This window comes from Carassius carassius, chromosome 32, assembly GCF_963082965.1.
Source record: "Carassius carassius chromosome 32, fCarCar2.1, whole genome shotgun sequence".
Lineage (NCBI taxonomy): Eukaryota > Metazoa > Chordata > Actinopteri > Cypriniformes > Cyprinidae > Carassius > Carassius carassius.
Window position 1 is genome coordinate 13,472,338 of NC_081786.1, and position 22,878 is coordinate 13,495,215.

General features: G+C 39.6%; 2 protein-coding genes across 3 annotated transcripts; both read left to right on the forward strand.

Annotated features, from left to right (window-relative positions):
- The first annotated feature begins 943 nt into the window (after nt 1–943).
- asmt2 (acetylserotonin O-methyltransferase 2) lies at nt 944–11,975 on the forward strand. Its single transcript, XM_059520409.1, has 9 exons — nt 944–1,174; nt 1,861–1,958; nt 3,368–3,542; nt 3,772–3,901; nt 4,064–4,132; nt 4,714–4,832; nt 4,983–5,120; nt 11,107–11,229; nt 11,317–11,975. The coding sequence occupies exons 2-9, from the start codon at nt 1,878–1,880 to the stop codon at nt 11,526–11,528; spliced, it is 1,047 nt and encodes a 348-aa protein (XP_059376392.1). The 5' UTR covers nt 944–1,174; nt 1,861–1,877; the 3' UTR covers nt 11,529–11,975.
- Nucleotides 11,976–12,986: 1,011 nt separating this feature from the next.
- Nucleotides 12,987–22,438, forward strand: LOC132112763 (protein Jade-1-like). 2 transcript variants are annotated; one of them, XM_059520410.1, is made up of 11 exons: nt 12,987–13,066; nt 16,496–16,580; nt 17,176–17,240; nt 17,355–17,512; nt 17,594–17,778; nt 17,867–18,078; nt 18,166–18,333; nt 18,750–18,866; nt 19,528–20,061; nt 21,182–21,299; nt 21,395–22,438. In XM_059520410.1, the coding sequence occupies exons 2-11, from the start codon at nt 16,532–16,534 to the stop codon at nt 22,288–22,290; spliced, it is 2,502 nt and encodes an 833-aa protein (XP_059376393.1). In that variant the 5' UTR covers nt 12,987–13,066; nt 16,496–16,531; the 3' UTR covers nt 22,291–22,438. The 2 variants fall into 2 exon arrangements, with proteins under 2 accessions (XP_059376393.1, XP_059376394.1); XM_059520411.1 differs by having other exon boundaries at nt 13,022–13,070.
- The last annotated feature ends 440 nt before the right edge of the window (nt 22,439–22,878 follow it).

Sequence of the window (22,878 nt, forward strand, 5' to 3'; positions counted from 1 at the left end):
CTTCTCCAGAGTGCTCAGGACCTCAGACTGGGCCGAAGGTTCACCTTCCAACAAGACAATGACCCTAAGCAGCCAGCTAAAATAAGAAGTGGCTTCAAAACAACTCCGTGACTGTTCTTGAATGGCCCAGCCAGAGCCCTGACTTAAACCCAATTGAGCATCTCTGGAGAGACCTGAAAATGGCTGTCCACCAACGTTTACCATCCAACCTGACAGAACTGGAGAGGATCCCCAAATCCAGGTGTGGAAAACTTGTTGCATCTTTCCCCAAAAAGATTCATGGCTGTATTCGATCAAAAGGGTGCTTCTACTAAATGCTGAGCAAAGGGTCTGAATACTTCGGACAATGTGATATTTCAGTTTTTCTTTTTTAATAAATGTGCAAAAATGTAAATTCCATGTTTTCTGTCAATATGGGGTGCTGTGGGTACATTGAGGGGAAAAATAATTTAAATGATTTTAGCAAATGGCTGCAATATATTTAAGGGGGTCTGAATACTTTCTGTACCCACTGCGTGTGTATATAAAAAGAGGGAACTTTTCTGTGGTCAAGCTGAGATTTCTAATAGCCACTGCTAAAGCTATATTATTAGTGCTATCTTTCCACTAAAAATCACTTCGTGGAGGATTTCATTAAGGACTTTTGTTTTGTTCATTATAACAGCGTACTTATTGAAATCGTCCGGCATTAACCGCCAGATGTCACTAAAAACCCCAATGGTTCTCTACCAGAGGCCGAAGGCTACCAGTGATGGGATATCCGAATCAATTCCGCGAATCGGTTCTTTCCAACAGTTCGTTCTGACCGGTTAAAAATTCCATCGATTCTTTCACGTCATAGCGTCGTTTGTGACATTTATATCGGCGACTCGGCGTGTCAAAGTACGTGCTCTAAAATGTTTCCGTAAATCCATATATAGGCTCTTATGTGTATTTTGGTTTTCAGTCACATTGCCAATTCGGAGCCGCTCTGACCGATTCGGTCGTGAATGAGTCGTTCAAACTGTGAATTGGGTTCAGGAATCGGACATCGCACCGCCACAGTGTGATTCTTTCGTATATCATTCCGCGAACGGTGCTTTTATTTTGCACGAGATGACTGTTGGAGCAGAGTCGAATTAACCGTAGAATTGTGTAGAACGGAATTTCATATCAAACCGGCAGTTTTTGTTGGGTAAGTTTGGTTTTCTTAAACACTACAGTGCTTAAGCATAGTTGTGCAAGCAGGTTTTAGACTCTGCATATATCGATAATCTTGCAGCTTTATATAAAATATCTTCGATCGACTCGTAGTATTTTTACAGCACTGTGGTCAACGCATCATCATCGTGTGTATCTGTACATGTTCTCGTGGAAAGAACACATGAATGACTTTGTAGTTGGTTACACAATACATCGTTTCAGTGTGACCGGCTTTGTGAAAGTGTGAGGACCAAAGATTCAGATGAACCTCATTTGAGAGGGAGAACGCATACAGTCTGGTAATGTAAATATAAAATGTAGAATTGCCTAATTTTTATTTTTGGGTAAGTCTGGACCAGCAGCTGATGACGACATCAGCTTTTGTGTACCACAATCGTCTATATTTTGTAATGCATTAGTTGATTTTAAGCAAAGAATGCAAAACAGAAAATACGTTTTATAGCATTTTCTGTATATGCCTTTATAAACCCTATTTTTATTTTTGTATCTTTTTTTTATATATTGTTGTTGAAAAGGTACTGCACGGGCTCAGTGGTTGAAGTGTAATATCAATATTATTTGGATCTTCCAACACTAACTTATACTGACTACTTTGATATTTCACATTCACTTGGTTTTCACATAAATTAGTGCTGATGGTGAGCCTGACTTTTACAGGAGGGACGTTTCTCATCATGGCTGAGCATTTATCCCAGAGTGAACTGGACTATCCTTTTAAGCTTTTGGAATACTTCAATGGATTCAGGATCTCCAAGGTGTGTGTTTTATGAGAGACTCATACTGAATTCCTTAACGTCTCTATAATAGAGTGTTTATCAAAATGAGTGCATGAATATCAATCAACCAACTGATATAAATCAGTACTTCTGTGATACTTCCTTTGTGATCTGGAATCGACCTAAGGCATCTTTAGCAGACCGTTTTAATAATGTGTTTACCACATATGATATTTATTGTTGGTTTATGAGTAAATGGTTTATGTGAGAACATCTATTATTTGTGGCATGTCCACGTTTTGTTTTTGTTTTTTTTACCTCTGTGGCCACCAGGGCTGATTTTGCCTCCGGCAGGACAGGCTTATAACTTATTAAAAGCCACTGAGTCAAACTCTGAGATGACTCAGGACTTTTGTTATCCCAAAAAATTTGATAATAGAATATAATAGAATTCACACAAATAATTTTACAATTATAATGCACAGTCGATCTACTATAAAACACAATAGGCAAAAAGTCATTAAAATTGTGAATTAATTATATATATAAAAAAGTCATATCATCTAAAATATTTTTTTTTTTTTAACAAATATTACACCTTTCAGTATACTTGAACATTAATATTAATTTTAACCTTAAATCGTGTTCATGGGCTGATGTAATTTATACTACCATTTACTTAGGGTTTCTCCTGGAGAAATATATTGAATGTAGTTTTAGTCCTAAAATAAAAAAATCACACTGCAAAAATCCTGTTCAATGACAGATATCAGATATTTGTCTTGATTTTTTTTTTTTTTTTTAAAGAAACAAAGATTCTTTTATTCAGCAAGGAAAGGATTCATTAAACCGGTCAAATGCAACTAAAGAAATGTATAATGTTGTAAATTTTTATTTAAAATAAATAGTCCTTTTAGACTTTATATTTGGTCAAAGAATCCCAAAAAATGTATGTTAATCAGTATTAAATATTATATACTAAGCAGTTTTCAACATTGATAATAAGAAATGTTTATTGAGCACCAAATTAGCATATTAGAATGATTTCTGAAGGATCATGTGACACTGAATGCTGAATATACAGCTTTGACATCACAGAAATAAATTACATTTAACAGTATCTGAAAACCCTGTAGTAATACATTTTTAACTGTAGTAATATTACACAATATTACTTTAGCTTTGGGTTCTCCTGTAGAAATATAGTGGCTATAGCATACTGTATATCATTAAACAAGTTTTGTCGTCTAATTAAAATATCCTAACAAGAAGAAAAACAAGACATTCTTTTTTGAAAATGTCTTTAGGTATCAAAGCAAGAATATTTATTCAGTTACAAGTTGCATTAAGTGCATTTGACCCCTTAAAAGAAATGACAAACACATAAATAACATAAGTTCCCACTGACATATTTTATTTGAATATCCTGAATCCCTGTTCTCCTCCAGGCAATATTTTCAGCTTGTGAGTTAGGGGTGTTCGACCTCCTCCTCCAATCCCAAAAGCCCATGAGCGCAGTTGAAGTGGCACAGAAGCTTGGCACCAGTGAAGACGGTATAGAGCGTTTACTGGGTGTTTTGGTTGCCATTGAGATTGTGGATGTGGAGGTTGTACAGGGAACAGGTGAGCTGCTTGACTATTGTACATTCCTCCACAAATAGCTGGAAGTTACTTTGATTGCTCTATTGTGTAAAGGTGATAAATGTAAATATCTAAATATATTTAGTACCAAATAGTACTAAATATATTTAGTACCAAATATCTGTTCATAAAATCATCCATCTCTCGTGTCTAGATTGTTATTAAAATATCCTCCAAGTCTCCAAACTTTTACTCTTGTCTTCTCTCCTAGCTTTTTACAGCAGTACAGATGTTGCTAATCTATACCTGGCCAAGACCAGCCCCAAATCTCTACATGATTTGATCATTTATAACTCTCAGACCATCTACCCACTCTGGAACAATCTTGTAGATGCTGTTAGGTAGGCATCGCAGTTTTTTTTATCATCCATTAACAACTGTGAGCCACTTTAAAATCCTTTTTCTGTGACAATTTTTTTATTTTAGTGATCTTTAGATACATCAGGATTTGTGTTTTATTGAATAAGAAAAATGGTAGAATCAAAATATCTGAAAACTTACAGGGAAGGAAAGAACCAGAATGAGAAAACTTTTGGCCTCCCATCTGAAGAGATCTTCTCTGCCATATACAGGTTTGTGTGATCAGTTTTATATAACATTAGCAGTGAATGTTATTGTTGTCCCTAGACGTCACTAGATTAAAAGTCCTTTCTTTGACTCCAGTGATGCAGTCTTAAGCGCTTAGCTTCTGGTGCAGTGTAATTCTAGGTCATGGACTTTAAACCAATACAAATTTGAGTCTTTATGACAGTCTGTTCCCATGTCTGGAGGGGTGTGTGGGTGTGTGTGTGTGTGTGTGCGCGTGCTATATATGAGCCAACTATTATGTGTGTATGTGAAAGAATGACTAGTTTTATTGTATGTATGTTTTGGAATCATTTCACGCTCTAGTAATTCTGGCATATTGTCGAGATATCCGTTTTTATCCTTTTTATATTGTATTCATTTTACCCATAATTGTATTATATTAAATTTTATACCCATAATGTTTTTACTTTAGTAATAATGCAGATATCAGTTATCAAAATCTTTGTATTGTTTTCCAGATTTGTATAGAAAAGCAATTAATACTTTTATTTAGCAAAGACACATTAAATTGACCAAAAGTGGCCATACACCATTCAAACTCAAATCCATCAATGTTTTGTTTCAGGTCAGAAGAGGAGATGCTGAAGTTCATGGGTCTGATGAACTCTACATGGGTCATTGACAGTCATGACATAGTGACAGCATTTGATCTTTCTAGCTTCAAGACCGTCATAGATCTGGGAGGTGAGTATAAATGTTGTTTTGACTCTTTGCTTATTTGTGACAGTTATTTGAGCTAAAAATAAAAAGCTCACAGTTGTAGAATTTTTTTTTTAATGAATTATGCAAGACGTTGTAGATTTGCAAGTCATGTTATTTTGAGATGCTTTGCAGGCTGCTCTGGTGCATTAGCACGAGAGCTGGCTAAAGAGTATCCTTCCTCCACTGTCACGGTTCTGGATCTCCCGGCTGTGGTCCAGACTGCTCAGCGGCATTTCACCCAGCAAGACGACACCATCTGTTTTCAAGAGGGTGCGGAATGACGCATTGTAACATCGTTCGCATTTGACCCATTCTCTGTCCCTCTGAACTTGTCAAAAACAACAACAATCTAGTTACTGCCCAGACCACAGTACATTTTAAGCTTGTTGTGTTAATATCGTTAATGAAAACTAAAATAGAAACTTAATAAAAAACTGTTTTGTTAACCAAAATGTAAATAAAAACTTTAAATAACTGGGAAAAACTCAAATACTCAGAAATGGCCTCAGATTAAAGGTGCAATAGGAGATCTTGGAAAATGCTAACATTAGCCTGATAGCACTGAAAGGGTACGTCCCACCCTCCCTGCAATCACCGTCCAAAGCTACACCCCCCTGAACGCATTTATGCTCGCAGACCAGGGGCTGTATTCACGAAACATTCTAAAGAAGAAATTATGTGTAATATGTTGTCCAGGGCTATATGCCCCTGGTAGGGTCTCCCAAGGCAAACAGGTCCTAGGCGACGGGTCAGACTAAGAGCGGTTCAGAACCCCCTTATGAGAAGACTAAATCAAAGGACCGTGACGTCGCCCGGTATGGCACAGCCTGGGCCCCACCCTGGAGCCAGGCCCGGGGTTGGGGCTCGTATGCAAGCGCCTGGTGGCCGGGCCTCCCCCCACGGGGTCCGGCCGGGCTCAGCCCGAAGGAGCGACGTGGGGCCGCCTTCCCGTGGGCTCACCACCTACAGGAGGGACCGTAAGGGGCCGGTGCTTAGACAATCGGGCGGCAGTCGAAGGCGGGGGCCTCGACAGCCTGATCCCTGGACATGGAAACTAGCTCTAGGGACGTGGAATGTCACCTCACTGGCGGGGAAGGAGCCCGAGATTGTGCGTGAGGTTGAGAGGTTCCGACTAGCGATAGTCGGGCTCACCTCTACGCACAGCTTGGGCTCTGAAACCACACTACTCGAGAGAGGATGGACTCTTCACCACTCTGGAGTTGCCCATGGTGAGAGGCGGCGGGCTGGTGTGGGTTTGCTTATAGCCCCCCAGCTCAGCTGCCATGTGTTGGAGTTTACCCCGGTGAACGAGAGGGTCGTTTTACTGGGGGACTTCAACGACAGTGACACCTGGAGGGGCGTGATTGGGAGGAACGGCCCCCCTGATCTGAACCCGAGCGGTGTTCAGTTATTGGAGTTCTGTGATAGTTACAGCTGGTCCATAACGAACACCATGTTCAAGCATAAGGGTGTCCATCAGTACACGTGGCACCAGGACACCCTAGGCCGTAGGTCGATGATCGACTTTGTGGTCGTTTCATCCGACCTCCGGCCGTATGTCTTGGACACTCGGGTGAAGAGAGGGGCGGAGCTGTCAACCGATCACCACCTGGTGGTGAGTTGGATCCGATGGCGGGGGAGGAAGCTGGACAGACTCGGCAGACCCAAACGTACTGTGAGGGTCTGCTGTCAGAGAGATCTTCAACTCCCACCTCCGGCAGAGCTTCGACCGGATCCCGAGGGAGGCTGGAGATATTGAGTCCGAGTGGACCATGTTCTCCACCTCCATTGTCGAAGCGGCCGCTCGGAGCTGTGGCCGTAAGGTTTCCGGTGCCTGTCGAGGCGGCAATCCCCGAACCCGGTGGTGGACACCGGAAGTAAGGGATGCCGTCAAGCTGAAGAAGGAGTCCTATCGGGCCTGGTTGGCTTGTGGGACTCCTGAGGCAGCTGACAGGTACTGGCAGGCCAAGCGGACTACAGCCCGGGTGGTTGTGGAGGCAAAACCTCGGGCCTGGGAGGAGTTCGGTGAGGCTATGGAGAAGGACTATCGGTCAGCCTCGAAGAGATTCTGGCAAACCGTCCGGCGCCTCAGGAGAGCTGTTTACAGTAGAGGTGGGGAGCTGTTGACCTCAACTGGGGATGTCGTTGGACGGTGGAAGGAATACTTCGAGGATCTCCTCAATCCCGCGTCTCGTCTTCCATTGAGGAAGCAGAGGCTGAGGGCTCAGATGTGGACTCGCCCATCACCCAAGCTGAAGTCACCGAGGTAGTCAAGAAACTCCTCGGTGGCAAGGCACCGGGGGTGGATGAGATCTGCCCTGAGTACCTCAAGTCTCTGGATGTTGTGGGGCTGTCTTGGCTGACACGCCTCTGCAGCATCGCGTGGCAGTCGGGGACGGTGCCTCTGGGATGGCAGACCGGGGTGGTGGTCCCTCTTTTTAAGAAGGGGGACCGGAGGGTGTGTTCCAACTACAGGGGGATCACACTTCTCAGCCTCCCTGGGAAAGTCTATGCCAGGGTACTGGAGAGGAGAATCCGGCCGATAGTAGAACCTCGGATTCAGGAGGAACAGTGTGGTTTTTGTCCAGGCCGTGGAACACTGGACCAGCTCTATACCCTCTACAGGGTGCTGGAGGGTTCATGGGAGTTTGCCCAACCAGTCCACATGTGCTTTGTGGATTTGGAGAAGGCATTCGACTGTGTCCCTCGCGGCGGCCTGTGGAGGGTGCTCCGGGAGTATGGGGTCCGGGGCCCTTTGCTAAGGGCTATCTGGTCCCTGTACGACCGGAGCAGGAGCTTGGTTCGTATTGCCAGCAGTAAGTCAGACTTGTTCCCGGTGCGTGTTAGACTCCGGCAGGGCTGCCCTTTGTCGCCGGTTCTGTTCATGATTTTTATGGACAGAATTTCTAGGCGCAGCCAGGGGGCTGGAGGGGGTCAGGTTTGGTGACAACACGATTTTGTCTCTGCTCTTTGCGGATGATGTTGTTGTGTTGGCCTCATCAAGCCAGGACCTTCAGCATGCACTGGGACGGTTTGCAGCTGAGTGTGAAGCGGCTGGGATGAGAATCAGCACCTCCAAATCCGAGGCCATAGTACTCAGTCGGAAAAGGGTGGCTTGCCCACTTCAGGTTGGTGGAGAGTTCCTGCCTCAAGTGGAGGAGTTTAAGTATCTTGGGGTGTTGTTCACAAGTGAGGGAAGGATGGAACGGGAGATTGACAGACGGATCGGTGCAGCTTCTGCAGTAATGCGGTCGATGTGACGGTCTGTCGTGGTGAAGAAAGAGCTGAGCCGCAAGGCGAAGCTCTCGATTTACCGGTCAATCTATGTTCCTACTCTCACCTATGGTAATGAGCTTTGGGTCATGACCGAAAGGACAAGATCCCGGATACAGGCGGCCGAAATGAGCTTTCTCCGCAGGGTGGCTGGGCGATCCCTTAGAGATAGGGTGAGAAGCTCAGTCACCCGGGAGGAGCTCAGAGTAGAGCCGCTGCTCCTCCACATCGAGAGGGGTCAGCTGAGGTGGCTCGGGCATCTGTTCCGGATGCCTCCTGGACGCCTTCCCGGGAAGGTGTTCCGGGCGCGTCCCACTGGGAGGAGACCCCGGGGAAGACCTAGGACACGCTGGAGAGACTATTTCTCCCGGCTGGCCTGGGAACGCCTCGGTGTCCCCCCAGAAGAGCTGGAGGAAGTGTCTAGGGAGAGGGAAGTCTGGGGTTCTCTGCTTAGACTGCTGCCCCCGCGACCCGGCCCCGGATAAGCGGAAGAAGATGGATGGATGGATGGAATATTCTTATCTTTTTTCGTAGGTTTTGTCTTAAGAACAATCTTAAGAAGAATTCAAATTCTTGAAAAGAATCTTCTTAAAAAGCATCTTAAATAACTTCTTGAATTTAGGATAGCCCCCGTCTTAAATCCCAAACAATAAATATTATTTTATGAATTTATTGGGTTATTTCAAATTAATTTAAGCATTACAACAATAGCTACATGTAATACATAGAAGAACTATGGATGTGCACAAGTTTTCTGAAGGGACAGCGATGACTGTTAATGTAAACTTGATCGCTCATGATTAGCCTGTGTGTTACGCTGCTTTTTGCTGACTTCAAAACTCATTAGCAACTATAAAACGAGTCAGATAGGGAGCTTTAATTGAACGCCGTTAATTTTAGCTTATAAATACATAATCTTTGAGATGAGATCGCAAAAACATGGCACAAAAATAAATGAAACATATCGCTGCAGTTTGAGACATGCTGTTTTAAAAGTAACTGTTCAAAAACAGGCTGCATTAATAACGTGAAGCTGAGCGTCAGTCAAAGTCGCAACAAAAATATACAGTCTATGGTACATGCTTATTATGATTATTATAATCTACCGGAAGAGCAAAAAGACAATAGTGTGAGGTTTTTTGGTTTTTTTTAAGAAAAAAATTAAGATGTTCTTAAGAATATATTTGATAACTTAAGAATTTTTCAAGAATTGCATTTAAGAACATTCTTACGAACTTCGTGGAATTTGTCTTAAGAAAATTCTTAATTTATTTCTTAAAGATTTTCGTGAATCCGGCCCCTGAATACCACAGACAACATTACTACAATAAGCTACATCAGCGGTTCCCAATTCCAATCTATGTTCTGAAGTGAAGTTAACCCCTGCTCAGGGAGTAGGGAGCAATGATCACGGTGTAGGGATCATATCGATTGGAACACAGTTCATTCACGTAGCTGAATCTGAATCGGGTGTGTTAACCAAGCGTGACATGCAAAATATGTGCGCAAGCCTTTGAATTGGGAACCGCTGGGCTACATCATGTTTCATTAACCAGCGAGAAAACTTTAAAAGTACTACAATAACTGCGTGAACAGTGCGCAGAGGTATGCAGATACATATGTTGACAGGCACGTAGGAAAGCTATTTAAAATGCTCGGACCAAGCGTTTTGATTGGACGTACATTTCTTGGTCCTACTCCTTTCACAGAATATATAAATACAGATAAATAAATTTAAACCACTTAACTTAATGATTGCTTTCGGGATCTGAAGGGACTTTCAACCAGTATTCACCTATTGCACCTTTAATGTTTTAGTTTCTTATATAATATATCATAAAACCATCTGCATTAAACATGAACACATTATACAGTTGATGGCAATAACACTGTCCTAAAATAAATTAAATGCTATTAGGCATTTTTAAATGATACCAGTTAGCATATTAACTAAGAAAAAAAATCTAGAAAACACTGTAAAAATAAATAAATAAATAAAAATCTACATAGCATAGTTTTTTTGTTGTTGTTGTTTTTTCAAAATAAAAATTATAATCAGCAACTATGCATAAATTTGTTTAAAAGTGACATTGTTAAAATAGATTATTATATAACATTTATACTGCCATTACAGGAATAAATTGCATTTTATAAATACAGTACAGACCAAAAGTTTGGACACACCTTCTCATTCAAAGAGTTTTCTTTATTTTCATGACTATGAAAATTGTAGAGTCACACTGAAGGCATCAAGGGCTATTTGACCAAGAAGGAGAGTGATGGGGTGCTGCGCCAGATGACCTGGCCTCCACAGTCACCGGACCTGAACCCAATCGAGATGGTTTAGGGGTGAGCTGGACCGCAGACAGAAGGCAAAAGGGCCAACAAGTGCTAAGCATCTCTCGGGGAACTCCTTCAAGACTGTTGGAAGACCATTTCAGGTGACTACCTCTTGAAGCTCATCAAGAGAATGCCAAGAGTGTGCAAAGCACTAATCAAAGCAAAAGGTGGCTTCTTTGAAGAACCTAGAATATGACATATTTTCATTTTATATGTGTATATATATATATACACTTTTTTGTTATGTATATAATTCCACATGTGTTAATTCATAGTTTTGATGCCTTCAGTGTGAATCTACAATTTTCATAGTCATGAAAATAAAGAAAACTCTTTGAATGAGAAGGTGTGTCCAAACTTTTGGCCTGTACTGTATACTAAAATGGAAAATGTATTTTTAATTGTAATAGTATATCATAATATCACTGTTGTATTTTTTTTTTTTGATGGTGAGCATAAGTCTTTTTTCAAAAACATCTTACCAACATTTCAAAAATCTTACCAACCCCAGACTTTTCAGCGGCAGTGTTGATGATGTGAAAACTAAATGAAATAAGATAAAATTATTTAAAAAAATTCATAACTCAAGTATGGCATTTCTCATCTAAAAAACAGTTAGGTATATGTTGTTATGTATTTGTAGGGGACTTTTTTGAGGGAGAAATCCCTCCTGCAGATTTATACATTCTGGCCCGGATAATTCATGACTGGAAGGAGGACAAAAATCTCAAACTACTGAAGAAGATTCATACAGCATGTCATCCAGGTGAGAAACAATGTCATTACCTGGTCACTAATATTATTAGGTGGCCCTAAAATGATCGTTTTCACAGCATTAACCATCTCTGTCTAGGTGGAGGCGTTCTGATCGCAGAGGCACTGTTATTCGAGAACCGCCGGGGTCCAACTATGGTTCAGATGTTTTCTCTGAACATGTTGGTCCAGACAGAAGGGAAGGAACATCCACCCTCTCATTATACACGTCTGCTCACCGATGCAGGATTCAGAGACGTGCAAGTCTGTCGGACCGGAAAATCATACGATGCTATTTTGGCTCTCAAATGAATATGCACAAGTGTATTGTAAGCGTTGTCAGTAATCAGACCCCTTCTGCCTTATCTGCAGACACGTCAGTGATCATGTTCATGCACATGTCAGGCATCTGTTGTTCCAACACAGAGTGAGCACAGAGTGATCCTTATGGTTTCCTTCAAAAGACAGTTTTAATACCAATTAGGTTTAGTTATTTGTGATGTTGACTCCTGAGGCTTACCAGATGTAGTCTAAGAAGGGGTGGGATGAGGAGCTGTTTTGGATTGGCCATTGATGTTTCAAAATAAGCTCCGCCCTCTATCCCGTCTTGTGTATCTATACACTGTGGTATTGACACATGGTTAAATGTGACCCCTAGTGCTTATTATAATTAACAGTCAAAAAAAGCATGATTTTTAACTAAAAATAATCTGTCTAAATATCAATTATTGGCCTCAGTTTTATTTTACTTACTTAATTTTATAAATATGTTTTTTTGTGTCATATAGGCTAGTCCTAATACAATTCATTTACAAACCATCTACTGAAAAATAATGCATTTTGAATTTTTTTTAATGTTTTGTTTGTGTATTTTTTGCAAGTAAAAACCTTGCACCATGACCTTTTGCCTCACATTTATACTTGTCCACCGAGGAAAAATAAATAAAAGGAAATTATTTTGTTGTGAATTGATCCCATATGGTTTGCAGCTTTTGTATTCTGTACCTTTCACGAAGATTTCCGTTACTCTCGTAACTGGACTGATGTTTAAAATATTAAATATGTGACCCTGGACCACAAAACCAGTAATAAGTAGCACGGGTATATTTGTTGCAATAGCCAACAATACATTGTATCATTGTATGGGTCAAAATTATTTTACTTTTATGCCAAAAATCATTAGGATATTAAGTAAAGATCATGTTCCATAAAGATATTTTGTAAATTTCTTACAGTAAATATATCAACACCTAATTTCTGATTAGTAATGTGCATTGCTAAGAACAAAATGTCGATTTTGATTTTCAGATTCCAGATTTTCAAATATTGTCTTATCCTATCAATCCTCAAGGGGAACCTTATTTATTCAGCTTTCAAATTATGTATAAATCTCAATTTCAAAAAATTTACTACTCTTATGACTGGTTTTGTTTTCCAGGGCCATATTTTAACCTAGTTCTGATTAATAGTGATGCATTAAATCTTTCTTTAATTAACAGAGGTTTCCTATTTATTCATAATATTCAATAATGAGTAGGTTTAAACCTGCGATTTACAAAAAAAAAATCCCTGTCATCATCTCTAAAACAGATGTGGATATTATGAAACAGCTGAAATGGAGTCCTAACGCTAATCCGATGGTGTCTTGCGTGAGCACTAGCGTCCCCTGCAGGCGGACGCGAGATATAGCAGCGCATACGTAACCTGCATGTGTTTGTGTGTGTGGGGTGGAGGAGAGGAGAGGAGAGGAGAGGAGAGGAAGGAGAGGAGAGGACTGGACTGGACTGGACTCAAACTCTGAGCAAGCGTCACATAGGAACGCCAACGCAGGAGCAGCAAGACCTTTTAATGTAGGTACACTACATGTTCTTGCTGTGTTGTAGCACACATGTTTGACAGGGACGTACAAGTGTTTTCCAGGATTTCCGCGAGCTCTTCATGCAGATGGTCCGGTGCCAATGTAACACGTCATTAAAATGGCGCCAAAAGATTAAGTTGAGTAGCAGCAGACGCGGCCCTAAATAAATGTTTACATGCATTTGGCCTCTGTAATAATTTCTATAAGATCATGGTGTGGTTTGGTTTGAAATTTGGTAGTTTCTTTCAGTCACGTAGCTGTTGGCCGTGCGCGCGCGTGTGTCCAAGCGTCATTTGGCAAGTTAGGCGCGCGCGTCCTGGCCTGATTGTGCAGCTTATTTTATTTAACCTAAAAGTTGCAGTGTTGAACCAGCAAACCGCATCAAATGCATGCCCGTGTTTTTCAGTTTTATATAAATTTCGGTTATGTTTCAGAGGGTTGTTAGAATATTTCCCCGTGCCTCTGTCTGGTTGGTCCGGATTCAACTCTTCCATGATGTTGGGAAAATAACATTGGAAAATATTAAAGTTTTATTTGGGGTTTGCGTTAGAAGTTAAATCTGCAAAATGTATTTATATGTGCGATAAAAAAAAATAGTTTTCTTATCGACGAATGTAGCGACATACTTGTATGTTCTTGGTACTATAAGTTGTTGTTTAAATATAAGAAAGTGCAGCGGAGGTTTTGTATTTAAAAAACTGGGAAATTAATTTGGATTCAGTGGGGAAAATAATAATAATAGTTGTGTTTTCAATTTCGAAGTGGCATTGAAATGGACAGCTATGTAACGTCAAGGGGCGTGGTCTGTCAGTAGCGTCACACACTGCGCGAGCTGCTGTTTACTCAGCCCACAACTATTTGTTCAGAGAAGCCTGAAACTACTTTACATTTATTTTGGAACTGCTCTTTCACAGTAACTTTTTGGTGTGACATTTGTGATTTTATCAAATGTTATGTGAATCCTAGCTTTGAATTAACATATAGAAATGTCATTTTTGGTTTTCATGAAGGTGGAAAGAAAAGTGATATTTATTTTATAAACCTTATTTTTCTGTTAGCTAAATTTTACATTCACAAATGTAAATTTTCTAAATGCAATCCTCTTTTTTTAAGATTTAAAGATGAAATGAAGATGTACTTTGAGTCTATTGAGTTATCTAAAAACTTAAAAGCTATGAGAACAGTGGCTGTGTTTAAGGACTTGGCAATTAATCTGGACTGAAAGACTGAAGGAACTTAGTCTGAACTGAGGGTCTCTGGAGTATGGTTGTAATGTAATGACAATGACTGTTGTTAATGTTTTTTGTGTGTGTTTTGCTGTTATCTTGTACAAGCATTTAATAAAAAAAAAAAAAAACTCAGCCCACAACTATTTCATATATGGAATAACAAGGACATATTATTTAAAAACAAATATTTATTCTATCATACTTGGTTTGAGGAAGTTATTCTTTTTTAGCGAGACTGCTAGTTTGTTAATTTACGTGGGTACTTGTTGCCATGGGAAATTCCAATTAGCAGTTAAACCAAGAAAACTTGCTATTGTTTTTGACGCAATTCCAAGGATTGTGATGTTACTTTTAAACAACTGTATCTAAGAAGAAACCAGCATGGTTAATCCTTTCATTGAAAATGTTGATGTTTTAAAACAACAATGTAGCAATAAGATTATAAGGAATGCTGTTTGTTCCGTGTCCTTACCTGCAGCAAGATTTGTTTTGGTCTTCTTTATTTGGTAATATCTCTTGGGTTAAAGCATGGAAACTGCAAAATATGTTTTGTGTCTGAAATAAAATTGAGGAAGTGTCCTGCAAATATTTCATAGAATTTGTCCTGCTAACTTGAGCATGTTTTGGAAAGATTTAAGCTTAATATTTCGTATACCTGTGAATTTTGTGGTCAAGAAAAAGAAACTATTTTGCATCTTTATTTCATTCTATTTACTCAAGATTATTTTGGAATTCTATATTAACAGAAAAATGGAGTGTATGATAGAAATTGGAATATTTTTATACAGAAAACAAACATTTGAATTGTAAAAAAAACAAACACATAATACATTTGTTTATTTTGTTAGGAAAGGTCCATATACATAAAAAGAAGTGGGCTCAATGTTAACCAAATTTTGCACATTTTATTTTATACTTCATGTTCTTGTGGCATTGAATTAAGCATTATAAAAAAAGAGCTGCTGTTTACATGGAGTGATGGATGCTGTGTTTTGGGCAGAATTATTGGTTTGTTTTATTTTATTCTAATGCAGTTGAAATTGGCAGATAGTTGTAAGATTTTGAAGTTGTGTCTTTAAATGTATCTTTACCTTATGATTTTGGTTAAACTCATTAAGTTTGGTAGATCTTAACAGTTTACACAGTACAGACCAAAAGTTTGGACACACCTTCTCATTCGAAGAGTTTTCTTTATTTTCATGACTATGAAAATTGTAGAGTCACACTGAAGGCATCAAGGGCTATTTCTCCAAGAAGGAGAGTGATGGGGTGCTGCGCCAGATGACCTGGCCTCCACAGTCACCGGACCTGAACCCAATCGAGATGGTTTAGGGGTGAGCTGGACCACAGACAGAAGGCAAAAAGGCCAACAAGTGCTAGGCATCTCTCGGGGAACTCCTTCAAGACTGTTGGAAGACCATTTCAGGTGACTACCTCTTGAAGCTCATCAAGAGAATGCCAAGAGTGTGCAAAGCCCTAATCAAAGCAAAAGGTGGCTTCTTTGAAGAACCTAGAATATGACACATTTTCAGTTGTTTCACACTTTTTTGTTATGTATATAATTCCACATGTGTTAATTCATAGTTTTGATGCCTTCAGTGTGAATCTACAATTTTTATAGTCATGAAAATAAAGAAAACTCTTTGAATGAGAAGGTGTGTACTGTATATATTTTGGTCTGTACTGTATATATATACATATATATATATATATATATATATATATATATATATATATATATATAAATGGGTTTTCTTTGCTTAATTAGCAGCATACATACTAATAAAAACACAATTTAAGAAATACAAACTCATGTGGTTTGTATTTCTGCTGTTCCTTAATGTAAAATAGTTTGGCTTTACCCATGTTAAATATTCAATGTTATCACATTTTTTTAATAAAGCTTAAAACTGTAAAGTGCATTATACAAGGATTTTTTTATTCATAAGTTTTATGACTTTTCAGGCATGTGAGCATGGCTCAGAAATGTGAAAGTTTTGCAACACGATGGATTGGATGGTTTAAAAATACAATTTTAATTGAATATAATTAAATTGAATATTAATTGTATATACACATGACATATATTTAGTATCTAGAGCAAAATAACCTACTTAAAAGCGCTCTCAGCAGTCATCTCTGCAGGATCGGTTTTCAGGAATGTTCTGCTAATGTTTGATCAACCTCTGCAGATTTCTGCTTCACTTGAATGCCACGGTTAACTGACGATGAAGCGAAGCCGTGTCCCGAGCACCAGTGAGGACTCAGATAATGGAAGTAAGTAGACAGACACTTTTATTTTCTAGTACCAACTTGCTTCGAGTCATCTATTTTAATGAACCTTCTGGTAATACTGAAGTTGCATATTACTAAAGTTACCATGAAATGAAAATGGATAATTATTAAATGTATTGTAATTATAAATTATCCTTCCACATCATTTTTTATTCTTTTTTTATTCATGTGCTCTTGTCATCTTTAATCAAAAACCTCCTCTCCTTCTTAAAACAATATAATCAGACGCTGTGTGCCGAGATGGGACAATAATCTGTCACTCATATGAGATCACAGTAATTTAAAAACTTTACATAGTAAAACTTTTTATTTATTTATTTATCTTGTCATTCTAGATGCCGTTTCACTCAATACAGTACAGGAGAAAAGGCGCTCACAATTCCCATTATGCTGCTTTTAATATTCAGCTCTTTATTTATAGGAGCAAAACAAACCCTCTCCTTATGCGAAACTAATACCAGCCTTTTTTTCTCAAACTAATATGTCTAATGTTGCTGCTAAAACACAAGTTATCCCTATTTCTCAGAATCTTCAGCACAAGACATTACATGCATGCATGTTTTTCTGTCTCTTTGAGGTAACTCCACTTCCTGGTCTCAGCACTCCAAGCACAGGAAACAGAATGGAAAAAGACCCTCAGAGGTACACAGGTGCACTCAATATGGCCTCACATACGACCTCAACAGACAGAGATGAGAATGTTTGTATTTTCATGCATATTCTGATATCACATTCCCTTTTTTCTATCTCATCCAGGTGTTCAGGACAGACCTGATCACTGCTATGAAGCTGCATGATTCATACCAGCTGAATCCAGAGGATTATTATGAGCTGGCCGATCCCTGGCGGCAGGAGTGGGAGAAAGGGGTTCAAGTTCCTGTTAGTCCTGACACCATTCCGGAGTGTACTGTGCAGTATGAGGCTTTTTTTACCTGTCAAACTATTCTTATTTAATGGTTGCACTTGATTTATTCCTGTTTGAATTTTTCCTGCAGCACTGTAGCTGAGAAATGCCCCGCTCCTCTGTTCATCAAGCCGAAGAAGCTGATTCGCTCATCTGAGTCATCAATGCTGGGGTACGTGGGTATACAGACGCTGGCTGATGGCATGTGTCGTTATGATCTGAATGAGGAGGACGTCGTTTGGCTGCAGATCGCTAATGAGGAGTTCAGCAAGATGGGTGAGTCTGGAGTTTTCATTTGACCCATTATGTACTCTTTCACACTGTTGAAACAAATGGCACGTGATGCTAACTGATTTGCTTGTAGGCATGCAACTCCTGGATGAGCTGACGATGGAGCGGGTCATGGAAGAGTTTGAGCGCCGTTGTTATGACAACATGAGCCACGCTATGGAAACGGAGGAGGGGCTTGGCATCGAGTACGATGAGGACGTGGTGTGTGACGTCTGTCAGTCCCCCGACGGCGAGGACGGCAATGAAATGGTGTTCTGTGACAAGTGCAACATCTGTGTGCATCAGGTGTGTGTGTGTGTGTGTGTGTGTTTGTGAGTGTCTGAATGCATGTGTGAGTGCGTGTGAATTATATAACAATGTACCTTCCCACAGGCGTGTTACGGTATACTGAAGGTTCCTGAGGGCAGCTGGCTTTGTCGAACCTGTGCGCTGGGCATCTTTCCCAAATGCCATCTGTGTCCTAAAAAAGGCGGGGCTATGAAACCCACTCGAAGTGGCACCAAGTGGGTCCACGTCAGCTGTGCCCTCTGGATACCAGAAGTAAGGATGCATGCACAAACTGAGACTTATAAAGTGATTTTGTTTAGTGCTATCATTCGATTAATCGCATCCAGAATACAAGTTTGTTTTTTTACATTATATATGTATGTGTACTGTGTATATTTATTATGAATATGTAAATACACGCATTCAGTGTATATTTATATATATATATATATATATATATATACATACACACACACACCGTATTATATATAAATATTTTTAATATATAAACATAACATATTTTTCATAAATATGTACATGCATGTTTTTGTATTTATATATAATTAATAAATATACATAGTAAACACTTATATATTATGTAAACAAAAACCTTTATTTTGGATGCGCTTGACCACACTAATTTTGTGGAGAGCGGTGTGTAATCTTTGTTGTGTGCTCTTTATCTCTAGGTAAGCATTGGTAACCCTGAGAAGATGGAGCCTATCACTAATGTGTCTCATATACCCAGCAACAGATGGGCTCTAATATGCTGCCTGTGTAAAGAGAAGACAGGAGCTTGTATTCAGGTTCACAGCGCTGATGTTTATCACCGTTTTATTATACTATTCATACAGATATTCAAAATCTTCCAGAGGGTCCAAAGTGCATATTAAACCTTAACATTTCCTCTCAATTTAAGCTCTGGAAAATAAAATAATATTATTTGATGGCATCAGTAATGTAAAGTTAAAGCGCTTGTTTTTTTTTCTCTTAATGAAAATATTACACCTACAAAATGAACAGTATTTTTTCAGTACATTTTTAGGTTATTTATTCAGTTTTTTTATTAATATAGTTAATATTTTGACTTTACTTATATTTTTATTTATATTTGTAATGTTATTTTAAGTTTTAATATTTTATTATTGTTTATTAGTTTTTTTAAGTACTTGTTGAGCTTTGATTTACTCTTATTGCGTTTTTAGTAATTTTAGTACTTATTTTATTTCAGTTAGCTGCCAATTATACAGTATAATATTTATATTTTGTAGATTTGTATCGGTTAACAATAATAGTTTTTAGGTAACAATAGTAACATCATTCTTCAGTGGGTTCGATGACTGCATTTTTATTTTTCCATGCTACTTAGTTTACAGTAAATGTACAAATTTGCTAATTTATTAATAATCCATTTTCCCCGTGTTCTGTGCTTAAATCCTGAGATCCTGTCTTTCTAAATCCCACTAGTGTTCTGCCAAAAGTTGCCGAGTGGCGTTCCACGTGACTTGTGGTCTGCAGTGTGGGCTGAAGATGAACACAATTCTCACAGAGGCGGATGAAGTCAAGTTTAAGTCTTTTTGTCCCAAACACTCAGGCATGGACTGGAATGAGGAAGAGGGAGATGATGACAGGCCAGTGAAGGTCCAGACAAGCGAAAAGAGAGGGAGAAATCGAGGAGTGGACATGTCATCCTCATCACAGCCCAGACTCGCACAAAACCCAGAAGAGACCAGACTCAGCGAGCGCAAACTTCGAGTCCAGCAGCTGGAGGACGAGTTCTTTCGCTTCGTCGCCGCTGATGAAGTTGCAGAGCACCTGCAGTTGCCCTTGGAATCTGTGGACTTCCTGTTCCAATACTGGAAATTGAAAAGAAAGGTGAATTTTAACCAGCCGCTCATCATGCCGAAGAAAGAGGAAGAGGACAGCCTTGCCCGGCGGGAACAGGAAGTCCTTTTGCGGCGACTCCGTCTCTTCACGCATTTAAGACAGGATCTAGAGAGGGTAAGTTTTGAAAAAAACCTTCTGTAGCCATATTACCTCACATTACAGGTTGAATCAATATAAGGGAAGACAGCGGCAGCCAATCACAGCTCAGGACTGTTAGACGCCAGGATCCCAACTCTGCCTTTTCTTCATGATTTCAAATTAACAATTAGTGATTTGCTCGTAGTTCAGTGTGGGTTTTTGTGGTTAAGTATGAGTTTTTGTGGTTAAGTATGAAAATAACCAGGGCCTAGGATTCAGATACTGGATTCTGTTTATTTCAAGGTTTTAAATTAACATTTGTCATCATTTCTGTGTTGCTTTGTCATGCCACAGTCATTTCAACACCTGTATCTTTACCATTAGACCATAAAATATGTTGCCAGGCCAACCCCAAATAGAAAATACACACAAATACACCCTTTTTTCTTTCAAATAGTAGGCTATGAGTGAAGACGTCAGTAGTGGAAGAATCTGAATAATTATTTTGGTAATAAGATACCAGATGGAAATCTGATGACGACTATCTGTGAATTCCAGCTACAACAGTTTTAGATTGCTAACCTGAACTCTATTCTCACTGGAAAACAGAAACAATATTTAAACAGATTAGTTATTAAGCCTCTAGATTATTATGTGCTGTATTGCCACTGCTGATGAGAACATGTCTTAGTTTGCCCAAAAATGAAAATTATTATTTATTAATGCTCTTGTGGTTTCTTTCAAACCTGTTCATCTTCGGTATACAAATTACGATATTTTTAATATTCTCTCTCATAATTATTCTTTTAAATTCCATGCAACCAAAACACAAATTATTAGTTGTAAATTGTAAAGTACATTGTAAAAGTTATCTATGTGAAAACAAGAGTCGAACACTTTAAATGAACTGCCTTTATTTAGGCCTTTGTTCATATATTAACATTGTACATTCATAGAGCAAATCAAATATGGTGAACGAAAGCTCAGTCATGCTTGCTTGTCATGCAAAAACACCCCCATTGGTTCTTGCGTGCCAAGGATGAGAAAATATTAGGAGTATGTTGATTTTTGTTCTTAAAATGAATGAATGAGGTTGAGTAAATGACAGATTTATTTTTTTATTTAGTATGTCTCACCTACATATATGTGTGTTCAGGTGCGTAATTTGACATACATGGTCAGCCGTCGGGAGAGAATTAAACGAAGCTTGTGTCGAGTGCAGGAGCAGATCTTTCATCACCACATCAGGCTGCTCGAACAGGGACGCGTCGCTGGTTAGTATCACGCTTCCTGCATGCACTTGATGAATAAGTGATCCGTCTAGTCTGTTTTTATCTTTTTTTTAACAGTTGCCTTCTCTTCTGGTCAGGTATATCTTCTACTAGACGTTTGGAAGAGGCTATGTTTACCTTTCGGAAGGCACCTCCTGTACCTACATCCCCCCAGCCTCTGAAGGGTCACTGTGGCCAGAACAGTGCCCTGGGCACCGCTGTTCAAAATCATGAGAAAGGAAGCAACCCTTCGAAAGTCTCAAAGCATATTGAAGCAGACAAGCCTGCAAAGATGCCCCGACTGGAAAGCCTGGTCATGGACTGTGTGCCCAGTTCTGGGGTCATCGATTCAGGCTCTGGAGCTTGTAAGACTGCAACATCAGCTACAGCGAAATGCTCGGAGGGCAGGCTGATGGGAGGTGAGCCTCATAGAAGAGATGAGGAAAGCGAGCACCCCCTGGAGGACAGGAGGAGAAGGAGCAAGCTGTGGGAACTGAGACAGTCGAAGTCTATGGAGGACACGGTGAAGAACGAGACTGAGCATGACAACATGGACGACAGGCTACTGCTGTCTCACAACAGAACCACTGCTAGTTCTGTAGTCACTGCTTCGAACACATATAACGGATCACTGAGGAAGACAAACCCATGTCAACATCAGGGAAAAATAGTGCCGAATGGGCGGCATCTGAAAAACTGGGGCAGTTTCAGAATCCCTAAACGGAGTGAAAGAATATCAAAGGGGAAAGATGGACCGGACGGCAATGACGTGGCGGACCAAAATTCTTCCTTAAAAACATTTAATACAAGTCCCGCCTCCTCCCCACAAATTAGGACCCGGCTGCGGACAGGAAGTGAGAACCGAAGCCACGTTGAAGAGTCTGATCTTGGCCAATCAGAACAGGGCAAGAGGTGTCACACCCAAAGACTTCGCAGCCCGATGACTAGACGTTACGGTTCGGACGTGATCCAGCGTGGAGTTCTTGCGTCATGAAATATTCTATTTCTCATTTTCATTTGCTCTTCAGTGAAAGGCGAACATATTTATTTTTCTATTCTGTAATTCTCTGCTGTTGCTGATACTATTTTTTTGAGTGTACGTTAAAAGAACATAACGCAGAGAAGTTTCAAAGACCAAACAATTGGCTGATGAAGAAGAAAAATATCTTCTTCATGAATGAAACTTTAGATCAGGTGAAAATAACTGGCACAATTTTTAGATGTTATGAGCACTTCACTTACCAGCGTGAAACCAAGCCAGTACAGTCCAACTGTCTTAAGTCCCACAGAATTACTGCACTTAACTGAGCACTTAATAATATCTGACCACAAGTCTAACCAGTGTCCAAAACTTGATTTCTCAGTATTCTGCTAACTTCAAAGGTCATCATGTTGTGTGTATGTGATGTGTGCCATACTTGTTGTGGCACCATTTCCTTCTCAGGTGAAATCTGCTTCTATTTGTACTTAATTTATAGCGTTATGTCTTGTTTTTCTTTCAAACAAACTGAGTGTGTTTCAGGTCAATGCCTTATATGTACTCTCTTTGGTCTCGAAGTAATTCCTTTCCAGAAAAATACAA